This window comes from Scleropages formosus, chromosome 19 (genome assembly GCF_900964775.1).
Source record: "Scleropages formosus chromosome 19, fSclFor1.1, whole genome shotgun sequence".
In the NCBI taxonomy this organism is placed as follows: domain Eukaryota; kingdom Metazoa; phylum Chordata; class Actinopteri; order Osteoglossiformes; family Osteoglossidae; genus Scleropages; species Scleropages formosus.
This window is the reverse complement of record NC_041824.1, coordinates 1,217,340-1,242,069: the sequence shown is the minus strand read 5'-3', so window position 1 is coordinate 1,242,069 and position 24,730 is coordinate 1,217,340. Positions and strand designations below refer to the sequence as shown.

The window sequence follows — 24,730 nt, the reverse complement described above, 5'->3', positions numbered from 1 at the left end:
TAAATATCTTAGGCCAATAACGTATGGAATTAAATTGTCATTAAATCCGTTTTTCATACTGACAAATCAATAGAACTGAGAGAACTTCAGGAGCTTTACTATGAAAAATAATATGGAAACAATCTGATCAAGTTCTGCTATAATAGTTTCAACATGACAGGATGCATACATTCAAATGAGAAACAGAAACAAAGGAAGCAAATATTGGAAAGTTAAGTGTTAACAGTGATACCAATGCTGTACACAATGTTTTAATAGGAAAAAAAAAGTTTTTACAGTGTTTCACACTTTTAAAGACAGAATTTAGCATTTTTATTTAGCATTTCTCAGTATGGTCTGCACATGTAGCACCGTGCTGATTGCTGCTGGAGTGCACATGTCATGTCAGAAAATTACAAGTACATTGTGTAATTAAAAGCAAGGTCATCTTAGAAATGATGCATCTTTACAAAAAAATATTCACAACCTAAAAAATTCTCAGCTGCTGGACAACGTTTCATTGAAGAGGCATCAAGTATCTTTTCCTCTAAAAAAAAAAAAGACAAATTAAAACAATATAGTACAGCTGTTAATACTGAAGGTCCTTATTTCACTTTTCTCCTTAATATTAAGTGTATTTAATAAAGCAGTATAAATCATTGGTTAGTTACATCACATAAAAGTTAATTGTTAACAGAGATTATAATGATGCTGTTTTGTGGAAAAAAAAAATCCTAAAATGAATAATTTTGTAAGTGAAAGTTAAGAGCAAAATGCAAAATGCCAGATCAGTGACAAGGGTCCTGTCCAGCAATTTTCAAATTTTGTTATCATACCTGTCTTTTACTTTTGCTCACTTTCATCTCTTGCTGCTGTCTCTTCCGAACTTCCTCTAAGGTCAAACATCCTCCTGAAAGGACAAAACCAGTGAAACATTTTGTCCATTTACTGGTTGATAATTTGTTGGTGAATGTGGTTTATAGGAGGGGGTGCAGTGGCGCAGGGGGTTGGACTGGGTCCTGCTTTCTGGTGGGTCTGGGGTTCAAGTCCCGCTTGGGGCGCCTTGCGGCGGACTGGCGTCCCGTCCTGGGTGTATCCCCTCCCCCTCTGGCCTTACGCCCTGTGTTCCCGGGTAGGCTCCGGTTCCCTGCGACCCTGTATGGGACAAGCGGTTCTGAAAATGTGTGTGTGTGTGTGTGTGTGGTTTATAGGGCGATGACTTTATATAACAATTCTGTAATATATTCTGCCAGAACATGAACACAACAGTATTTTACAGTACAGACCTTCCTGAAATGAGGCTTCACTGTGCCACAAGTGCTGGGTTGCAGGGACCGACCTGGGGTTGCATCTAGCTCAGTTTCTCTTGAAATTTGTGACACAGTCGCCCGTATCAACCTTATGTGCGACTGCCATTGTCCTGTGACGGACAGCCGTCCCGTCCAGGGTGTACCTGCCTCGTGCACGGTGCTTCCAGCATAGGCTCCGTACCACCGCGGCCCTGCATCGCACAAGCAGTTACCGAGAGCGGACGGTAGGAAGGATACACAGTATTCGCTGCCAAAGGCACGAGGGAACACAGTGGAAACGTGTTCGCCCCCTAGTGGACACGTCCAGTACCGCAAAGCTCATCATTCCACGGTCACGTGACCGATGCATTCGCCGCGTGTGGTCGCGGTGTGCGATCGCCGTGTTGTGCTGTACAGCGGGGCTCAGCCCCGCCCAAGCAGGCTGTTACCGTCGTTTTATACGGGAGCGGGTCAGTGGGTCAGTAGGTCAGCGGATCAGCGCGTGGACTCACCCACAGCGCTGGGCGTTATGGACACGCGGGCCATGGCCCGGCTCAGCCTCAGGTCCTCCAGGGCTGCCAGCTCCGCTGCCGCCTCTGGGAAGAGTAGGAACAGTAATGCGATGACCCCCCCACCACACACACATCCCCCCCAGGAAAGGATATGCGAACTAAATTGGCAACGTTACACTGAGCTAAAGAGAATAAACAGCTGGAGAAAATACAGGGTGAGGAAAAGAAAACAAAAGCAATGCGAGATCAGCGCAGGAGCCTCCACTCGATACAAAGTAGGAATGAAAGGTGTGGAATCACATGACTCACTTCTCTGTATTTCGCGTCTCCTCTTTGGATTTGGGGCAATTACTGTAAACGCCTTATTGCTGCAAGGTGCAAAAACCGAGACAAAGCAAATCTGTGACAAAAGCGGCGACAATAACAATAATAACAGCAACGACTCAAGTGAGGCTTTGGTCAAAGGCCAGTTACAATGTTGGTACGCTAACATTTCAACTCATTTCCACTTTGTGACATTCTAAATAAAGGTGTCTTTAAACGACACGTGACAAACTCGCTCAGCTCAAGTGAAGAAGCTCTTCGAACTTTTATTTAATTCTCTTCATTCCTTCTTATTGCTGATGGCTGCAGAAGCCACGCTGGTTCCATGAGGGTCGCATGTGGTTCCACCTCCTCCTTCTCCGCACCGTTTACCTCTCACTCTCCTGCACCACCTCCTCCTTGATCCTGCGCGTTTCCGAAGAAGCCTTTTTAATAATGGGCTTGGATCTCGTGTCCTTCCGAGTGTCACCGTCACCGGGGCGCATCTTCCCGCCAAGCCAGCTGTCAGCGCAGCGTGGACAGGATGGACAGCGTGGAGATCGTGGGGATTGTGAGGATCGTGGGACCGCGTCCTTCCTGCTCTTGCCTTCCACCCTCCTGCGCTCCCAAGCTGCTCTTGCGCTCTCCTCCCCAGGTTTGGGATTCGCCGCGCGGCCCTTCGGCATCTTTGCCCCTTTTTCACGAACGTGCCTTTATTTGTCCGCAAACCGTACCGCTGTTGCTGGGTTAGGAGACACTTTTATTTCTTCACTTCGCTCTCACGACTCATGGAGACCGAAGACCTGCAGCACTAATGGGATTATTAATCCGTTTAGGGGCACCAACCAGCCTGGGAGTTGTAGTTGTTCTTGTTTTTTTTGTTGTTGTTGTTGTTTTTTGTTTTTAAAAAGTGTTGCTTCAGCAACATGAACGGTTACACGGGCTTCTCAACTTGTGAGCACAACGTGTGCCGAATTCTGTTCGTAACTCCATTTGTTTGTAAGTCCAAAGTGACTTTCGCCTCTAAAAGGCCCAAAACACACCTGGCCTCAATTAATAAATTCAGTACATTTTTCTGAGCCCCAGTTATGAAAAAAAAAATCCTTATTCACTTGAGAGACTGTATGTTCAGTGCTTTTGTTACAACCTTGAAAAAGTGTCCATGGTGATACACAGCATACACACTTACTGGCCACTTTATTAGGAACAGCTGCCTGTCTCCACATACACTTTGCCTCCTACGGACTGCGTACACACATGTATGTGCGTATGTTTATAGAAAGAAACGTGCGTGTCTGTGTCACGTACGTATATAGTATGTATGTATATATAGGCCACGTATGTATATACGTGTATTAAATTATCAGAAGCTTTTCTCCAAAGCGATGTACATCAAAGAGAAATACAATGTGTACATTACATGAGGAGAAAGAGACATAGTTGCAGACATATGACTGTTAAGTAAACCGATGTTCATCGATCGAGTAGGTGCATAAAATGCACGACAGATGAATCCTGCTCACCTTTCTACAAATATACACGTTTTAAAGGTACACAAACATTTACATACAGTGCCGGACTAGTGGCGGAGTAAAGGCTTATCTGGGGATACTCATAAATGAACATTTACACCATACACAAGCTGGAGAGATCTTGGGCGAAGTGGGTCCGGAAAAGGTGAGTTTCCAGACCCTTCTTGAACGTAGACAGACTTTCAGCAGTTCTGAGTGACAGGGGAAGGTCGTTCCATCGCGAAGGAATATGAGGGATGAAGACAGGGCCAAATGTCCAGCTGCTGCTCCAAGGGACAGGACATGTGACCTAAGTAAGTGACTTTGAATGTTGACGTGAGCCTCACTGGTTCCTCCCGGGATTTCTGTACAATCTACAGAATCTGCAGAAAGTACGAGAACATCGCAGATCCTGTGGCGTTTTTCCCACTAAGGGACCCACGGCGTACAGTGCTTCGCTCAAGGCGACACATACACATACACGCACACGCGCGAGCGCGCGCTTCTGCCACGTGGTCCATGGCAGCAGCAGGCTGGAAGGTTCCAGCAGGCGACGCTCGCGAGTTCGCGATCAAGCGCGTGCGGAGAAAACGCCTTTTACTGCCTTCGCGCGCCAATCTGCAGGAGGTGCCGCTCCAGCGTTCGGCCCCGCGGTGAACGAGCCGCTGCACGCGAACGTCTGCGCGCGCCTGTGTGTGAGGTCCTTCCGCGCGGAGCGTGGTGCTGTACGCGCTCCTGCTCCTCTCTCGAGCTCGTGTGCGCTTGTCTCCATTTTAGGCGCGCGCGGACGCGACGGGACGGGACGGGACGGGACTCTTGGCCCCGCGCTCCCGCTGCTTCCACAGGGACACCTGGACATGACTTCCGTCCCACGGTGACGCCGCGCGGACAGGTAACGCGCATTAGCTGCGGGCAAATTCACTGCGTGATCGCGGACAGGCCGCGTCGCGCGCACGCGCGCTAGTGTGGAAATGTCGGCTGCGTGTACGCGCGCGCGCGCCTGTGTTTATATACAGAGTATATGTATGCGTTAAGGGCTGCTCGCGGACACGTTTCCCTTTCACGCGTGTACGCGAGATCGGCCAGGTGTGTTTAAGCCGAACTGTGTTCTTCATCATGTGGTGAAAATGTGGTCGGACGAAATATACCATGGTAAATGGCTTGTTGAGGTATGGTATGGCTGTGGACATGATCATGATCATGAATGATGGATGTGTTTCTGAAGCTCACACGCCCACTTCCACAGCCTGCTGCGTGAGCAGCTCACACACACACACACACACACACACACACACACACACACACACACACACACACACACACACAGAGGGGTGTGACATTTGTCGGAATTACTCGCACTTTATTATTTTATTATTACAGTTAATATTCGTGTCCCAGTGGATTGTAACTGAAACACTCGATGTGCAGTAATAAAATCACTTTATATTAAATATCAGTTACGTGTGAATTGAATATCGTGTGTGTGTGTGTATATATATATATATTTTATATGTAATATAATATGCGCGCGATGACCGTAATTAATTTTGACGGGTTTTATGAAAACGATAATTCGTCCTTATATATATATGTCTCGCGCTCTCACACTTGATTTTTGCAGTTTGAAACGTCACCCTTTTCACTCACATTTATGTGTTTTGCGGTTCATTTTCACATCTGAGCTCCTCGAGATTCGATGGAATTGCAATGAATGAGTTTCGACACTTGTAGCACAAACGAGTGATCGAGTTAAAAGAACAAACGATTGACACACTTGTGTCGGTGCCCAATAACTGTGTGACATTAAAGGGTTAAAGTGTCCTTTCCAGTTCCTGTACCAGAGTTCCTGTACCTGTTTGGGTAAAAACGGTGTAGGGCGCCTCTCACGGACCCCTTTACACTGCTCATCAAGGGGAATGAACAGAACAGCCCAGAAGTTTCCACAGTATAGGCATCATTTCAGCAGATCCTGCAGTGTAAACAGAGTAAACACAGTGTCACTTAACTAATACTTTGTGTCACCTGCACTCTGTGGCTTTCACTACAGAAGTCAGGTACTTTACACTAGTGAATCATGGTAATATCTGGGAAGCGCAGCGCTGAGAGGAGGACAAGGGGAACGAACACACACACACACACACACACACAGTGTATTTAAGTACATTTCACACTTGATATTTCAGGACATCTGTATAAAGTGGACATGGACTTTTACTGGGTTATTTTACTATATTAAAATGGGTGTTGTGTGTGTGTGTGGGGGTTGGGGTTTAGTTTTAAGCATTTAAATACAGTCACTCCCCCCAAGATGCTGCTGTGGCCTTGGAGGTGCTGATGAGGAGCCTCAAACTAAGAAAGAGACTCTTTGTTGCTCCTTTACACTCGCAATACCATGTTCACCATAGTAATTAGCGACGCAGTAACACGCACGGCACTCAAACTGTTTTCAGCATTAAGTCGATTTCGGGTCCCTATTCGTTTCTTCTACACTTTCTGTCACTGTTACTGTTGGAGAGGCGAAATGTGGTCAGATCACACTGCTGCTCGCAACTCGACCTTGAAACGTACAAGTTGTGGGTTCGACTCCCACTCACTCGGTGCCCTGGAGTCCTTGAGGCTGAAATAATCACTGTAGTTAAAATCTGTGTGTGTGTGTGTGTGTGTGTGTGTGTGTGTGAGAGAGAGAGAAAGAAAGAAATGTGGAGCTTGTGTAAGTCACAGTGTATTTCCAGTGCAAAGTTACTTCAGTCCATGTGTCCATCTGGGCTAAACAGGCGAGAACGTCGGACAACGTCGAACGAGGAGCTCTTTGCGTAGCTCCTTGTCCAAGGACACGAACGTGAGTCAAGTCCCTTCCAGCTGGCCCCTGCTGCTCTTGTATCCTTGAGCGGAGCGGAGCGCTTACCTTGGACTGGTGCAGTAAAAATTACCCTGCTGAGCGAGCGGCCTGTTGTCGGGAAGAAGCGCGAAATGAAACGGAAGTCAGTGAGAAGGGAAGGAACAGCAGTTTTACTCTGGTTTTACTCTTATTTTACTGCGACCGCTGAACTTGGGTCATTTTTTGGCAGAAGTCCAGGTGTGGAAACCAACCACCCGCTTTTTCTCTCTCTCTTCCTCTCTGCCCGTGCTTCGGACATTTTAACTGTAACTGCGGCATCGGTTCTCACCTCCCTCATTCTTTGAAAGCATCCACAAGTTGCGGGTTCGATTCCGGCGGCAGAGAGAAAAAGAACATGTCTGTCATGTGCACTTTTACCACGTGTTTAACTCGGTGTCGGAAATAACGAGGTCATTAAACAGCATCATTGTTCATCGCTGCAAACCTCTAGCTAAGTAATTTGATTTGACATCAGTGCCCCACCCCCACCCCAGCGGCTCAGGGTACGAGAGCACGCAGGTGCTGCAGGTCCACGTGGCTCTGTTGTCACTGATCACAGTTTGATTGGCTACTTGTTGTCAATGTTCCCGTCGGTTGTGCAGAGGAGAAGGTGCTATAGTGACCCCGTACCAATTATTTTTACTCGTTTAGGGTAAAAGACGCTGTTCTTGCTCCAAGCGAGGTGATTTACACTACTAGATACCACACTTGCAGTGAGTCACTCGTACACATCAGTGAAACACACTGTCTCTCACATACACATGATGGGCAATTTTTAAGCATTATCCATTCGCTTCAAAACACACGTTTGGAGTGTGGGAGGAAACCAGAGCACCTGGAGAAAACCAATTCCCTTGTCACTGATTTAATGCCTGATTCATTTTAATACTAACGGAGAATAATAACAATACACTGTGGTGCTTGAAAGTAGGTAAACCCTACAGGGATGGTCATTATCCTTCTATAAAGTATTAAAATACACTCAGGAAATGAATAAATGACAATGGTTTACACACCTGGCTCTATTTACCTACTTGGCTTAACCAGTGACACTTCACTTACTGAGTTTTTACACCTTTACGCTAGTTGTGTGTTTCCACTACACACACAGTTTCCTCTAAAGTAACACTTGGAATTGGTCACCTGAGAAACACTGACTGTCATGGGGTTCACATACTTTGAAGCAGCCCTGTCAATGGAATTTGGCGACTCGCTGTCATCGTACAGCAGGGGGAGCAGCGGTTGTTGCACGTCTGCGGACACGAAGGCGATAGTGTAAGATTGATGGGACAGCTGCGGCAAATCCCGCGTGTGCCAGATGGAGCACTTCCTGTGTCCGAAATGCCAAGGACGTTCCGTTTGCGTCTTGTCCTTGTCTGCGTGATACCGTTATGCTGCGATATGAAATATGCAAATATGGCACCGATCCACTGGACGCTCCGAAAGTCTTGAGCAGGGAGTGCGTCGCTTCGGCCGGCGACCTTGCGGTATGAAAGTTCACAGGTCGAATCACACGACGGGACCCTTAGTCAAGGTGTGTGTTCTTAGTGTTACAAAATGCCCAGTTTTATAAATGGATAGATCAGTGTAAAGTTGATGGTGTTGCACTGTAAGTTACCACGTTAAACAAAGAATAGTAGTAGTAAACACTGAAGCGATAGCTGTGTCCAGTTGCTGTGTCAGTGCACATGGCTTGCGTGTGTGTGTGTGTGTGTGTGTGTGTGTGTGTGTGTGTGTGTGTGTGTGTGTGTGAGAAATGCAGCAGCTCCTCCTAGAACGGAAGAGGGTCCATGTCTCTGCTCACCATCTTTCTCAGGACTGTGGAGAGTCGCGCAGGAGGACGGGAGATGGAGAGAGAGAGCGCTGCCCCCTCCCCTCCAAGCACCCCCACCCCCACGCCCACTCCGACGGCTCGGACCCCGTCCTGCAGCCTCCCCGGCGAAAAGCAGGTCGTGCAGGTAAACCGAAGTGGGTCAGGGCTCCCGCTGGACACGTAGGTGTGCTGGACGGCGTCCTCGTCTCGCGTTGCTCACGTGTGCCGGAGGGGCGGAGCTCAGCTGACCCTCGCTGACCCTCGCTCTCATGAGGGCCCGTGGCTGCGATGGGGGCTGCTGGGACCACGCAGCGCACTCAGTGTCGCGGCGTCCTTGTCGCCGAGGCGACGTCTCAGCACGTCTCTGTCCTTCGCAGGTGGCCCCGCAGGCGGCGCAGCCCCTGCGAGGCGCGTGTGCGCAGAGCCGCCAAGAGGCGCATGCAGGCCGGCAGCGGCAGCGAGTGAGCCGCCCTCAGGTGGGGGCCCCCGTGGTCACCTGTACGTGTCCCGCTCCAACACACGTGCGCACACACACACCTCGTCCTGCTCCAAAACACACCACGAGGTCAGCGGCCCTTAAATGTCTCTGCTCGCAGCTTCCTCGAGGGCTGCTGACGAGCGAAAGGGAGACTCTGACCGTCACGGGCTCTCGGCTCTCAGCTGTTTTTCCCTCCACCGCACCGCCGTCCGCTAACACTCGCCGTACGTCTCCCGCTGGGCTACGCCGCCCCGCACCTCGGCGACCCCTCGCCCGTTTTCTCCCCGCTCCGTAAACGAGGGGCTTCGCAGCTGCAGGCCCCACTGTCCAAATGTGAGACACGAGACGGCACTTCCTCCTCGTTTTGTTTTTTCTTTTTTTTTTCTTTTACTTTCAAGGCACAACATTTCAAAATAAGCTTTTACTCTGAATGCTTTATGTGTGTTTGCCCGACACCCCTGGTCCCTCTGCAGCATCTCGCACGTCCTCACACTCTTCTTTGGGTCACAGCTTGGAGTTGCAGTGTGTGCGGTCGGTCGTGTGTGTGTGTTCTGAAAGTGCTTAAAGAAATGAGGGGCAGCAGCAGTGTGTGTGTGTGTGTGTGTGTGTGTGTGTGTATATATATATATACCAGCGTGGACATGAAAGAACACCGCTAGCCACAGGAAGCTAGTGGCACCTGTCCTTGTTTACTTTTACTGGTGTGTGTGTGTGGGCACATTTCGTGTCTTACTGTAGCACTGATGTGTGTCTCTTGTGGTTGCATGTGCATGTTTTGCGAATGTCTTTTTTGCTTCGAAGTTCACTTTGACGTGTGTGTGTGCGTGCGTCTCACTGTCTCAGGCCACACTGCCACAAAGCAAGCAGCCCCCGCCGCTGTTCTCCTCAGCCAATGGCAGTGCCCCCCCGCGGAGCAGCCGGCCCCCGGCGTCCGTAAGTATCCGCCTTGTCGTAACACTAATGCGACGCTAATGAAAGTAACCCACTTGCGCCTCTTCGCACCTCATCGTCCCTCTCGGCGCTGCTCTCCCGGTCGGCCTTCAGGTTTTCTCCGCACGTCTCTTCCGTTCTCTGTGTCTTTGTGTGCAAACAGTGCTGATTATTTTAGTCTCTCTCTCTCTCTCTCTTTCTCTCTCTCTCTCACACACACGCACACACACACACACATCTCACCTCCCTCCCTCCCTCGCCCCCTCGCTCTCTCTGCTAACGTGACGGTAATAACTCTGCAGCACATTAGCAGGCGTCTGGATCTCATTCGGTGCAAGGACCTCCGCGCTCAAGGCTCCGCCATGGAAGATCTCAAGGTGAGCGAATTTCTCCGAATTCTCGTCGTCGTCGGCGCGCGCGTTTCCGAGCCGCGGAAGCCAGCAGCGCCACAACTGTGCACTTTTTACAGTGTAACCCAGCACATGCGTGCGGGAACCCAGCGTGTTGAACGCACTTGGGGTCAGCGGCGTTTTTGTGCGTGCGTGTAGAAAACAAGAAAAAGAAGAAGAAGGAGGTATGAAAAAGCTCCGGAGAGCAGAGGAGTCGCTGCTGGAAGCAGAGCTGCAGCGTGAATGTTGTTACCGATGCGAGTCACTCGCTGTGTGTGTTTGTGCACAGCAGCCTAATAAACCACAGAGCTGCAGGTGTTGGGGTTGGGAGGGGCTCAAGAGCTGTGGCTTCAGGAGAGACAGAGCGCAGTGGAACGTTTCCCACTCTGTTTTTCTTTGCTTCCTTCTTTTTTCTTTTCTTAATGCGCTCGTGCAGGTGCCACAGGTCGAAGGTCACCGCTGTCCAACTGTCTGCTGTCCAGCTGTCTCCTGCCGCTCAGTGCTTTTCTCACCTCTCCTCTTTTTCCCCGCAGATCCTCGCCTCGTCTTTAGCTATGACTTGCCGTGCGTCCCTTCCCTCTCACGTGTCTCGCCCTGTCCCTTCAACCAGATTCTGTTGCCCCCACCTCCAGTAGTCACCCAGAGGGGTGGCCACGCCAAACACTCGAGCTCAGCGACAGCCGTGGGCCCGATATCTCGCAGTGCTCTGCTGCTGGGGAACAGCTCGCTCACCAGCCAGGCCCAGGTGTACCTCCATGCCAAGATGGTAAGGAGTCACCTTTAGTACCCACCCACCTCACCCCACCCACAGGCCTTTGACCTCTTCTGCCAGCTGAGGGAATAGAGCACAGAAGGGTCATTGGCTGAAGGCTTTGCACAGCGAGTCCAAGTGTTTGACTAGCAAATCATGTCCACGCTTTGTTCCAGGTGAGCCCACTTAGTATGTAAATAATGTCAGAAGCTTTGAACGTCCAGTCAGGCTGAGAGCATTAGGAGGGAAGAGGTCAGGGACATGCTGCTGGGTCCTCCATCCTTGCAGCTGACCACATCTCACACGGTCTGTTTGCGGTGAAGATCTGGGGCAGCAGGTATTGCACTGGTTAGAGCTACTGCCTTACAGCTGAAGGATGCAGGTTCGAGTCCCGTCTCCTGCTGCAGTAGCCGTAAGCAAGGTATTTACCATGAATCGCTGCAGTAGAAATGACCCTGCTGCATACCTTGGTCTGGGACTGCATGTCCCTGGAGAAAAGCGTGAGCAGAACAAACACAATCGAACGTCTGATGAAAGGTTTTTAGCCTTTTCGTGCTGTTTCATCACTTTCGTGCAGCACATTGTGCAGTCGCCTCGCTTGTCGTGTTCCGCAGCGCTAGCTGTCCTGCGACGGCGCCATCTTCTAGCACTCAAATTGAAACTGAAGCGTTCTCAGCTACGCCGCTCGTTCAACTGCTGCCGGGCCAGAGACGCACGAAACCCTCTGTGAAGTTTCACCGTGGCCGCAAGAGAACTTTTCTCGGCTTATGACCGGTGGCTGGATTAAAATAGGTCTTTGGTTATTGCAGAATGTTAACTCTTTTATGTCTGTATTAATGGTTGATGCAAAAAAAAAAAAAAAAAAAAAAACATCTTATTGTACGTAAGTAACTATATAAAATTTACTTTGGAAAATGACTGTGTTGAGCAGCATCCTGAGTGCAGTCATAAGTTGCCAAAGATCAGGTGTACACTTCATGAATTCGGTATTGAAACGCACTGCTTAAAGCTATTTGTTTCATAGAGCTGGAGAACTTTTGCAGAGTTTACAGCGAAATACCTCGTTAAAGGATGCGCAAACGCCGCCCCAGTAACTTGACTGCTGCTCTGTGATGACCACATGGGAACACACCTGGGTGACCAGTGCTCAGTGACACTTTCCTGCACTTTCACACAGAGACACAGTTTGCAGTAACACCGAGGGCTCTGGGCAGCAGTGTGTTTATTTCTAGAAGCATCTGACAGTTGGCAGGTGTGGTAGTGTAAGCCGTGGGAATGATTTGTTGTGCAGCCGCAGGCCTCTGCCGTACAACGTAGAAGACGTGGAATGCGGGCAGGCGGCGTCCCCTGTGTGTCCACAGCAGCCACACGAAGACGTTCGCCTTAGATTTGTCCTGCAAGTAGCAGCAAGAAGGCCCTGCCTTCGGTGTGACCGCTTTTGTCTTGCTGTGCATGCGTGGTGTGCGTTGGACTTGTGTGTCTCTCTGCTGCAGGATGGATGCAAGCTCGGCGACTGTACATGCATGAGCGATACATGAGAACCTTGTGGAGGATACGCTGCTGTGGACCACATCAAAGAGCATTTCTGAGAAACTCGCTCATCTGCAAACCCCCTTCAATGAGCGATAGAAATAGCAAAGCTTGCTGTGATAAGGGACGGGACGCCACAAGTGGCAGAGCGACTGTAACGTGAGCCGCCGGGCGCCAGGACACGGCTGTCTTTTTGAGGAGCATCAACTTCCGCCATGCCCTCTCTGGCTCGCTCGCTCTCTCTGCTGTTGTCCACTCTCTTCTATCATCTCGTGCGTCAACAGCGTATAGTCAGCCACGGCGCTCCTCCGCCCGACCGACCCGCTGTTTAGTCCACCCCCACACAGGTGCGCTGATGCCATCTGATGTGGGCAGGATGGTAAAGGGGGCAAAATTTCACTCACAGGATTTACTGTGAATAACACAAACAAATGAAGGAGTTACTCCAGAAAAGTGCAAATAGCAGCAAGTGCATAATGTTATACAGCTTAGGTGTGGCTTAAAAAATATATAGTAGTTAAAGAAACAGGATCCAGCACCTGCTCATTGATGTCATGGGTGGATAAGTGTTGTCCTTGAATTTCGTACATTAATCTGTGTCGGTCTCAATTAAACCGGTGAGTTTAAAAATTCATACTGTTGATTAAATTGACATTTTTTCCTATGACTCATAGGATCTCCTGCAGTTCACTGCCTCTGTTTTACCGTGGTGATTCAAGGGAAACTCTTGGTCATTTTACAGCGTGCAGCTTTTTGTCGTTCCTGTCATGACATAAATTTATAGAACACTTGGTCTTCCTCCCAGGTCCAGACGCTGGCCTTACGGACCCCCCAGGGCCTGCCTCTTAGACGTACGCACCCATCTCATCCCTTGACCCTCCCTCATGCTACCATGTTTGCTCAGCAACCAGAAGGTCCTCCGAAAGCAGGAAAGATGGGGGAGCGGCCTGGTGGCGAGTCACATGACACTGCGGTTACCCGCATGCAGTCTGCACACCAGCTCCCCATCGCCCCGGCACCAAGTAAGCCCCGCCTTACAACCGATCGCCGTACTCATTTATAGAGCTTCGCCCATGCCAGATAAAGGAAGTAAGTCAGCAGGACCCTCCAAGAATGTGCTCATGCTCTGTAACGTATGATTGGGTTGTGTTTTTTCAGCTCTTTACTCCTCGGTTCAGAGCCACGGACTCATCAAGCACATGTTGCAGTGTAAATCCATCCACAAGGGGGGTCACAACCCACTTATCATTCCAAGGCCTGTAAGAATCCACAGACCCAAGGTCTCCCTTCAGGCTGCTGCACAGAAGACTTTGCCCACCACCCAGGTGTGCCTGACCAGTGGGGAACCTGTGCACCCCGCATCACCCACGATAACCACGCCATCGTCGGTCCAGTCCCAGCAAAGCGCTCTTACCACCTCATCTGCAGCCTTGTTTTCCATGTCTCAGCCTTCACAGACGGAGGCCATTATGGAGTTGCACATGAAAACCATGCGTTCTCCTACTGACATGTCGCCAACCACTGTGGTCACACCGTCAACTGCTCCCATCCAGTGGCAGCTTCCCACACTGAAGGCTGCTCCACTGGGCTCTGCCCAGCTTTCCCCTCACTGCTCTGCCAAGAAGGCACCGCCTCCCCTTCTCCCCCACCGTCCCCAAGAGTCTTCTCCATCTAAGCCCATTGACTCCCCATCGACACCTCAAGTGTCCCAGGCGACTGTGACAACCACTTTGCTTGCACCTCCATCCAGTCCTCCACTTGCTCCACCTTCATCACAACCTGCTCCAAGCCCTTCATCTACCTTAAAAGCACTGCAGTTGTTGAGGGCCCTGGTTCAAGAGTCTGAAATGCTGCCCAGAAAGCGAATGCTGGAATCGAAAGACCAGGAGGACGAGATCCACCCACCGGCCAAGGTGAAAAGCCCGTCTCCTAGACCGTCGTCTCCCCCGGCCAGTGCTGTGGACCTTTCGGTAAGTAGGTTCAGCGCTGGAACTCGCTCACGTGCTCTTGTGTTACATATGAATCATAACATGTGAGAGCAAATATAAGTTCTTTGTAGTGGAAATGTTGAAATAACAGAACGATAAACTACCATCTTGCACTTTTATTTACATTTATTTATTTTGCAGATGTTTTTCTCCAAAGCTACTTCCAGTGAACTCTGTGTAGTGTTATCAGCCCACACACCTTATTCACCAGAGTAACTTACACTGCTAGATACACTACTTACAATGGGTCACTCATCCATACATCAGTGGAACACACACACACACACACACACACACACACACACACACACAATGGGGGAACCTCAACAGCATGTCTTTGGACTGTGGGAGGAAACCCACACAGACACGGGGAGAACATGCAAACTCCACACAGACTGAGCAGGGATTGAACTCCTGTCCTCTTGCACCACCCAGGCGCTGTGAGACAGCAGCGCTACTCGCTGTGCTACCATTTAAATGCACTTATTCTCCCTGAAAATAGGCCAAATATCAAAAAACTATGTAATGAAATTAAAAATACCATTATTTCTTATGGGGAAAATTCCAGTTTGTTCCATCGCTATTGCAGTTTTAGCCCATAGTTACCTAAGCGATGCCTAGTATCATAAGGAGAAAGGAAAAAAAAGTAATATAATATATTAGAGTGAATAACAATTGTAACATGGTTGCTTTTTTAAATTGCTCTGAACCTTTTCTTGAATTGCAGTGATTAGAAACATATATTTTCCTTTGAGCTGGCCTAGAGCAGCTAACCCTAACTGTAACTTGACCTAATTCATAGATTTTACACCCTACCCAAGACGTTCAGCTATGATGTCTCTCAAGAGGCTCTTGAGTGGGTACAATTTTAACATCAGTACTCTTTACCCATCTCTATGCACTTACTTATTCATGTAGTATATGTAAAGTGGTATTACATCAATTGACTGTAGTCTGAGAATTGTGCATCTGTTTCTCATATTTGCCTATGAAATGCGCTTCTTTGTTCTGAGTTCTATGTCACTTTGTAGAAAAGTGTGTCCTATACAAATAAATGTGTATGTAACAATTGCAATCATAATTATGTGTAAAACTAGATATTGGGAGACCAAATGACAGTATACATACACACACACACACACAATGAGCAATTCAGTGTCACAAGGTCGTGGGAAATACATGTCTTTGTGGGGCACCCCGTGTAACTACACAGAAAATGCAAACTCTACACAGCGAGTAGGGATCAAATCCATGTGGAATCACACTTTTCTGTTTTGTTTTTCATTAAAGATTAAATTATTAGATAAACACTCATATATATGCATGTATGTATGTTGTGGTTGCGAGTGTTTAAGCGTACTGTATGTAGTAAATCAGAAAAAGCCGAACGGACGCAGGTACACATCTGTACAGTACGAATAATAATAAAATTCAAGCGTAATTAATGACGGGAAACTGCCACGGTATGTTGTGTGACGATAACTAATGTAAAATATTGAATTAATTATGTTCATTCTAATGGGGTTTGGTGACATTTCAGTATACAAATGGGTGTTATATCTGTAAGCTGAGGAATACATAAAAACATTTACCATTGGCATTAATGATAATCACATTTTCACAATGCTATATATTCAGTACTTTTCTAATAAAATTCAGGCTGAGAATCATTGACCTAATGGGACATGAATTCCCAACCTTGTCTTGACTGCCAGGACACAAGCAGTTAATTTCTGTTGGAATGTAACTATAAGCTGGTCCCTCTTATAACTCAATATGCTGTCGTTTTTAGGAGACGCAGGAATCCCAGGAGGTTTACGTGTCGGTGGGGATGCATACAGAGGAGCAGCTGGAGGAAAGGCAGCCGGACCCTCCAACAAAAGCAGGAGATTCAACTACTGCATCACCACCACCAACCTCAGGGCCAGAGGGACCCTGCAAGGACACATTCAGCCTATTGGCAAGCTGCACAGGTAGTGCCTCCTCTCGGTCTCCTCCTCCTCCTCCATCCTGGCCTCCAGATGCATCCAGCCTACCTCACGTGACCCCAGATGACAGCAGCTCCATCACGGAATCCCCCAGGGATGCCCCATTCTCTGACAGCCTCCAGCCCCAGCTCCAGGTCCAGGATGCTCTGATCAGATGCAGAAATCAGTCTCCCACGGCCAGCCACCCTGGGGTTTCTGGAAGGGAGTCTTCCCAGGCAATCGTCAGACCCCAAATCCTCACCCATTTGGTAGAGGGCTTTGTCATCCAAGAGGGGCTAGAGCCTTTCCCGGTACGTCTGTTTTTAGTGTTGTTTAATTTTGGCTCCTCTGGTGCTACTTAACACATTGGGCAGCGATTTGTTGCAAGCATGTACAGGTACATCTGTTAGAGAGGGAAAATACCTGTCTGCAGAGGGTGAACTATGCAGTTTGCTTTTCATAGGAGCATTACCTGAACCACTATATAACTTTGGTCTTTTGCTCTTTTTTGGGAGGGAAGGGGTGGTGGGTGCATATTATGCAGTGGTACATTTTGTGTCCAAGGTGGGCCGCTCTTCTCTGATGGTGGAGCATCAGTCAGAGGAGGCACTGCCCAACGGAACTGCCAACCCTTCCGTTGAGCTGGACCGGTCAGAGGTCTCGGACAGCGATGACATGGTTGCAGAGGGTGAGTGCTGTGCACACGTCTCCATTCCTTTTCATGATGTCTTTGGAAACTTGCAGAATTTCTGTATCCTTTGACTCCGCTGCAAACCGTTGCACTGGCTGCTTTTCTCAGTGGGCCTTTTAAGACCTCCTTTCTGTGGTAAACGTGGATACCGCACAGACTGACTAAATGCAGTGCAATGAAGTGAATATTGTAATCATGTTGTTCCTTTTTCCTGCACATGAAAAGATTCTCTGGAGGAGGATGTTCTGTGTGAGTTCTGTGGAAAGAGGGGCAGTGCCCATACCTTCCTCCGTTCTCAGCGATTCTGTTCTCTACAGTGTGCCAGGGGGTGAGTCCTGTGCCCAAGCCCCAAGGGGTCAGCACCCACAATGCATCTCACATCCATCAACATGTAACATATGGCTGCTACACAGTGCTGATTGTAGCTAACATTTGCTCACATGATATATCAGGATGTTTTCATCAAAACACTCCCTTCTATCCCTTTCCTCCCTCCACTTTCATTGTGTGCTTTGCCTCTGTACCTGGAAGCCATTTCATCCAATAGCATGACACACCGAATCAGATTTCTCACAAGGAACCAGATGTCCAAAGTTATGATTCACAGAGCCACCAGGTGAACATCAAAGAAAGAGAAGATAGTTGATTTACAAAGGGTTGCGTAGAGTTTTGGAACAAACACTCAAGAAGTCACTTGAAAAAGAATAATGGGGGTGGCTGGAAACATTCAGTGGTATATGCTTTTTTTTCTTTTTAAGAAAAAAAAAAAAAACACTTACTGATGCTGATGGTCAAAGAAAGGTACAGCCGTGCAGTGTTGCTGGAGACTGTTGGTGGAAGCTGTCTGTAGAGACAGGAAGTTTGCTCAAAACCAAACCTTAATGGGCAAACAACAAACCAGCATAAGCAAGTCATTCTTTTTTTTTTTTTTTTTTTTTAAACCAGTGCAACCCAAAGGTTTGGGCTGACAATGTTTATCATTTGTCAGATTGATTAAACGTAAATAAGCAGCTGAACATGAGAAGAAAATGAAAACAAAAATGTGCAAACTGGGCTGTGGATGAACCTCCTTTTGAGGCATGCTGTCGCTAAAATTTTAAACGACGCTTGTGGCATTTTTTTTCCACATTGGTATTTATGTGTTCTAACATTAACTGGAATTGGACCAGAATACACAGCAGAATGCTACACTTAGGCGTGAAACTGAAATCCTTTTGAGTGATTGTGTGTGTATATATATATTTGTGTGTGTGTGTTCCAACATCTAAAACCACCGTTTCTTATCAGCAGGTCTGAATGGGTTTTGTGTGTGACTTTGTTTGTGCAAGTGTGCACTCCCCTGTAAATAAATCTTGTCATCTGTAGTATTAACCTTTTGATTGTCTACAAAATAAAGCTGAAAGTGTCCAGAAGCTAACAAATATTGGACACGCATATGGGATGGATCAGTCAACCACTGGGATTGATTAGGTGGCTGTGGAAATCGTAGATTCTTAAAAAAAAATTCAGTAACTTTGAAAGTTTCAAAAATGTCTCTTGTGATTTTTTTTTTTTTTTTTTTTTAAATTTATTTAATTTGGATTCTTGTGGGTTTTTTTACAGAACCTCAATGTCAAATAAATCAAGACATGTTAGTATAACTATCCTTCTATTGACTCTGAATTAATGGTAAAAATGATGTTGGATGTACAAACAAACTTCCGGTCTCAGTTGTGTTTGCGGTTCACTTTGCCCTATTCTAATTTCACACAAACATTGAACATATAATATTAGCAATAATATATAATGGTTATCTAAAATTTATCTTGGCTCAGAATGGAAGAATGAATAAAAAATTATAGATGGTTCTCAGGTGTCATATTCCGTTCAGTGCGGTCAATTCAGTCAAAATCCCAATCAAGATTCTATGATTATTATTTAATTTGGAACAATATCAAGTACAGTTTGCAGCTTATGAGCACCAGGACTGCCCAGCCATGTGTAATTAGGACAAAATTTCAAGCAATATTTTCTCTCTTTCCATGATTATTCTGAAACACTTGGTTCTCTAAACCACTCAGATCCTTTCTACTAGCGCTGTTTCAAATCCCAAATGTGTTGTATGCCAATTTATAATCTGTCTTGTGGTCTTGCTCTCCTTCCTTCACCTACTTTCACCAATATGACAGGTTTAACGTAGCCTACTCCAAGCGCATCACTGGTCTGAAAGCCAGCAAAATGTCCCGCTGGGCACAGCGAGCTGAACAGAAGCGTGGTCAAATGCCCAGCACAGCAGAGATGAACCAAGCAGACCGCTTCCTCAGGCAGGTCAGTCATATAGATGCAGAAGCCTCTTGAGTCTTTTGTAAATTTACAAATGAAAACAAAATAAATAATCTTAGAGTGTTTCTCTCAGCGAGCATCAGCCCGATACAGCAGCACTGGCACCCTGAGCAGTGACAGCAAGCAGTTTCCAAAGGGGGAGGAGGGGAATGAGCCCCCTGTTCCCATGAAGACAAGGCTGCGTCGTCAGACAGAACAAGACCAGCAGTTGAGGGACAGGGCAAAAGCGGTCTCGAGCTGGACCCCAAAAAGTGCACTGCCACCTCCACCCAACCCAAGCCTGTGGACTGTTGATCAAGTTTGGGCCTTTATACATGCCATGCCAGGTAGACCAATGTCAGAAATGCACCTGTTCTATTCTGTAATGGATTTGTAATGGTAGTGTCAGTTATCTCACCTTCTCTGATCTTGAAAACTGTCACTGCGTGCGGTTTGTGGTTAAGCCTCCTATGTTTCCATGTCCCACCTGCAGGGTGCCAAAGCATTGCTGAGGAGTTCCGCTTACAGGAGATTGATGGACAGGCTCTGCTGCTGCTTACAGAAGACCATCTGGTGGGTGCTATGAAGCTGAAGCTGGGCCCAGCACTGAAGATCCATGCACGCATCAGTGCCCTAAAGGCACCCTAGCTAATGTGTCCTGCCTCACTGCATCTGCCACACCCCCAGGTACCTCCCTCCATCTATAGGACCTGTCTGAAACCATAAGGACCTGTCTGAAACCATAAGCCCCTGCGTTTCCCTAGTTTACATCTTGACCAGCTTTGTGGAAGAGCATTGAAAACATGCGCTCCAACAACCTCAGTCCTGCCAGTCGTCACCTCTTCATATCTACAGGACTCTACCTCCAGGTGTTCAAGGAAAGCAAGGGAGTTCTCCTCATTTCCCCCCCCCCAGATGCTTATTCTAACCACTGATTCAAAGTTCAGTAAAACTGATGATAGTATGAACAGTGACATTCATGATCATGACATATTGTCATTCAGAGACAGCCCTGTGAAACATTTATGTAAAATATTTCAAAGTAGTGAACTGGAATGCCCAGTTACTGGGTTCTCTGAGGCCACCAGACTGCCTGGTATACTCCAGATCAAACTTTACCAAGTGTAAGGACTTTTGTAGCACTTCATAGAAGCATGACACCATTTTCTTGACAGTAATTCCATGCAGATGTTTAAAAGAGTTTTTGCACCACAGGGATGCTGCATATAAACATTACGAACACAAATTAACCATTTACAGATAGAGTATTTATAAAATCAAAAACAAAAAAAAATTATATTTTATGCTCTTTTGTGTTAAGAAAACATTCTTGGGACACTCAATCTGTCTTCAGTTTGACGTTAAGTTTCATACTGAAAGGCTCAGAAAGAGGGGACTTTCCTTCTATTTTAAGAGGAGGTTTTTGTAGGGATGACAAATGAACGTATGGTTTGCTGGTCCCTTTTCATATATTTTTCTATAATGTGTATTTAAAAGTATGTGGAAGTAGACATCTTAAAAAGTGTTCAACAGTGAAAATGATTATAGATAAGTATTTTATATTAAGTTATTTTGGGAGCAGTATTTGTATAAGTGTTGTCTTTGCTTTAAAGAAATTATTTCACTAAGCTGGAATTCAAGTGGATTTACAGACAAAAATGAAACTACTGTATTTTTTTCATAACCGACTAAGTAGTAAATGCTAGTAGTAAAGCACTGGTTCAGATGCCTTCATACACAGATTTCTTCCCCTTTCAGTCCGTTCCACAGCCCCTCTGTTTAGAGCAGGGTTTGAATATGCACAATTAAACCTACTAAAAATATAGCATTTCATATGATGTATTTTGTAACTGTTTTTTGCTCACATTCTGTAATAAAAGCAGTGTCATTTTGTTCCTTTCTGTACACTGTGAGACATGTTGGCGCTTCTGCGAGACATGCTCTTGTACACACTCAGTGGCTGCAGTACAGGTAAATGTGGTATTTCAGTGCAGTCCAGGTGGGCCATCTTCATGATTCCTGTCTACCTGCTTTGTTATTGCTAGAATCACATTTTATTTGTTTTATTTTTTTTTGCTTTCTACTGTCAGGGTAGACTTACACATTCTGTATTTACATATGTTGGCATACATTTAATTTGAAACGCACTTAAAGAAAATAAAAGGTATTCCAAATTTAGATGCACTCTAATACTGAGCCAAGAAGACCATTGAGTGTAAAAGTAGGTGACAGATCTTTTTTTAAAGGCATAGTAGCAGCAGGATATGTGTCATGCTTGCATCTCTAACTTTTTGTTCTCAAATTCAGTTGACTTTGTGGTCTTCCTATTTATTTTTGTAACTTAAGCTATTGGTTGTAGCATAAAGTACAGGTAGCCTCACATTCAAAACTGAAATATGTGCAATAAAATACATTCAATGAAACCAACAAATGCATATACTGCGTGCTATAAGAGCTCCGATTTTACCTCAGTTTCTTAAAGTTTGTGAAAATCACCAATTGTAACATATGTGCAGTGACATAAGGTTAAAAGCTCGTCGTGCTTCTCCTCTGTTTTTTTGGGAACTCCATGCCTTCCAGCCAAACGGGATTACTTGGAGGAGCCGCTACTGCTTACTGTCTCCCATTTTTGTTCTGTCTCTATCAGTGCGTTTCCCATAAGCGCGAGCGCTGGTACATCTTTACTACTTTACACCCTCCAGCTTATGGTTTCCTTCCACATTTTTCTGACTTCATTGCTTTCATTCATAACCCTCCCTCCCCATGACCCGTCCCATGGCAAACAGCTGCGTGCCCTTCACTGCTTTTATACTCAGCTGTATCAGCTGGGTGGGCATCATCATCGCTATGAGCACCAGCGACTGGGTGCTCGCCTGTAAGTACAATACAACCCCAATTCCAAAAAAGTTGGGATACTGTGTAAAATGTAAATAAAAACAGAATGCAATGATTTGCAAATCTCATAAACCCATATTTTATTCACAACAGAACATAGAAAACATATCAAATGTTTAAACTAGGGAAATGTACCATTTTAAGGAAAAAATAAGGTAATTTTGAATTTGATGTCAGCAACACGTCTCAAAAAAAAGTTGGGACGGGGCCATGTTTACCACTGTGTAACATCCCCTCCTCTTCTTTTAACAACAGTCCGTATACGTCTGGAAACTGAGGAGATCAGTTTCTGGAGTTTTCGGAGAGGATTGTTGTCCCATTCGTGTCTGATGCAGGATTTTAGCTGCTCAAGAGTCCTGCGTTGTCTTTGTCGTATTTTTCGTTTCATGATGCGCCAAATGTTTTCAATTGGTGACAGGTCTGGACTGTAGGCAGGCTAGTTCAGCACCCAGAATCTTCTACTACAAAGCCATGCTGTTCCAATAGATGCAGTATGCTGTTTAACATTGTCTTGCTGAAATATGCAAGGCCTGCCCTGAAGGAGACGTCGTCCGGATGGAAGCATATGTTGCTCTAAAACCTGTATATACCTTTCAGCATTGATGGTGCCTTTCCAGATGTGAAAGCTGCCCATTCCATAGGCACTAATGCACCCCCATACCATCAGAGATGCAGGCTTTTGAACTGAGCCCTGATAACAAGCCGGATGGTCCCTCTCCTCTTTAGTGCAGAGAACGCGGTGTCCATGGTTTCCAAAAAGAATTTCAAATTTTGATTCATCTGATGACAGAACAGTTTTCCACTTTGCCTCAGTCCATTTTAAATGAGCTTTGGCCCAGAGAAGACGGTGGCATTTCAGGATCATGTTCACATATGACGACTTCTTCGCATGATAGAGCTTTAACCTGCATTTGTGGATGGCACGGCAAACTGTGTTCACAGACAATGATTTCTGGAGGTGTTTCTGAGCCCATGCAGTGATTTCAGTTACAGAATCATGCCTGTTTTAATGCAGTGCCGCCTGAGGGCCCAAAGATCATGGGCATCCAATATCGATTTTCGCCCTTGTCCCTTGCGCACAGACATTTCTCCAGATTCTCTGAATCTTTTGATGATATTATGTACTGTAGATCATGAGATATTCAAAGTCTTCACAATTTTACGTTGAGGAACATTATTCTGAAATTGTTCCACAATTTGTAGATACAGATTTGTGAATCTCTGCCCATCTTTAATTCTGAAAGACTCTGCCTCTCTGAAATACATGTTTTATACCTAATCATGTTACTGACCTGTTGCCAATTAACCTAATTAGTTGCAAAATGTTCCTCCAGCTGTTTCTTTTTAGTAACACTTACTTTTCCAGCCTTTTGTTGCCCCCATCCCAACATTTTTGAGACGTGTTGCGGCCATCAAATTCAAATTTACCTTATTTTTTTCTTAAAATGGTACATTTCCTCAGTTTAAACATTTGATATGTTTTCTATGTTCTATTGTGAATAACATATGGGTTTATGAGATTTGCAAATCATTGCATTCTATTTTTATTTACATTTTACACAGCGTCCCAGCTTTTTTAGAATCGGGGTTGTATACACACCTGGAAGAAGATGGACGAGCTGGGTGCCCGCGGCTTCTAGGCGGACTGTGTCATCTCCTCCACACCACAGCGCTCCAGCACTGCCTGGCTCTCAGTCACATCCTCACCTTGCCAGGGAGATGCTACAACAACACACACTGTATAAACATCATATATTGCGCATATGCGAATAACTGCGAAGTGCTTATTTCACGGTGAGTCGCTCACTTGTGTTAAGGGCTGGTCCTTTGCCAGGTCACTACTGTACACTTCTTATAGTTACCGACCGCATTACTCTTTTACATTTATTTATTGATCAGACACTTTTCTCCAAAGCAACTTCCAACGAACTCTATGTACTATTATGAGCCCACACACCTTACACTTACACTGCTAGATACAAACTGGGTCACTCATCCATTATACATCAGTGGAACACACACACACACTCTCTCTCTCTGTGTCACTCACACACTATGGGTGAAACTGAACAGCATGTCTTTGGACTGTGGGAGGAAACCAGAGCACAGGAGGAAACATGAACTCCACACAGACTGGGGATCGAACCCACGTCCACTCGCACCACCCAGGCAGGCGTGCGAGACAGCAGCGCTACTCGCTGTTGCCCTTACACACACAGTACATCTTCCGCACTTAAGAAACGTGTTTACAAAGAAACACGGCACAAGTTTTTTGTACAGTACAAGTAAAAGTAGCTTTTTTCATGATGGTTTCACGCACACACATGATGATGTGGGCTACTCAACTCGTATTTCAAATATTTGTAACACTGACTTATGTAAAATAAATAGCAGTGACGCTTTCGGAATAATTAATTTACAGTATTTTGTATGCGAACAGGAAGAGTTTTTTTTTTACCTCAGAGTGAAACGCGCCCCGCCGCTCGCAGTGCACGTGCACACTTCCCTCGCACTCGTCACCGTCG

The 24,730-nt window shown here is 46.4% G+C and overlaps 1 protein-coding gene and 1 long non-coding RNA gene across 7 annotated transcripts; one reads left to right on the top strand and one right to left on the bottom strand.

Annotated features, from left to right (window-relative positions):
* Positions 1-472: 472 nt before the first annotated feature.
* On the bottom strand, positions 473-24,730 carry LOC114909083 (uncharacterized). The gene is made up of 7 exons (XR_003797143.1): positions 24,664-24,730; positions 23,806-23,927; positions 17,789-17,853; positions 2,090-2,148; positions 1,781-1,864; positions 816-889; positions 473-526 (listed from the first exon to the last, which is right to left on the bottom strand). It is a non-coding gene; the product is annotated as an uncharacterized LOC114909083 (long non-coding RNA).
* Positions 4,130-21,747, top strand: LOC108927744 (polyhomeotic-like protein 3). Of its 6 annotated transcripts, XM_029246207.1 has the most exons (15): positions 4,130-4,285; positions 4,372-4,486; positions 8,289-8,430; positions 8,663-8,761; positions 9,607-9,696; positions 9,996-10,070; positions 10,693-10,848; positions 13,169-13,385; positions 13,522-14,333; positions 16,144-16,629; positions 16,883-17,006; positions 17,235-17,337; positions 19,178-19,316; positions 19,405-19,657; positions 19,804-21,747. In XM_029246207.1, the coding sequence occupies exons 3-15, from the start codon at positions 8,320-8,322 to the stop codon at positions 19,956-19,958; spliced, it is 2,820 nt and encodes a 939-aa protein (XP_029102040.1). In that variant the 5' UTR covers positions 4,130-4,285; positions 4,372-4,486; positions 8,289-8,319; the 3' UTR covers positions 19,959-21,747. The 6 variants fall into 6 exon arrangements, with proteins under 6 accessions (XP_029102040.1, XP_029102039.1, XP_029102041.1 ...); XM_029246206.1 differs by having other exon boundaries at positions 4,130-4,486; XM_029246208.1 differs by lacking the exon at positions 9,996-10,070 and having other exon boundaries at positions 4,131-4,486.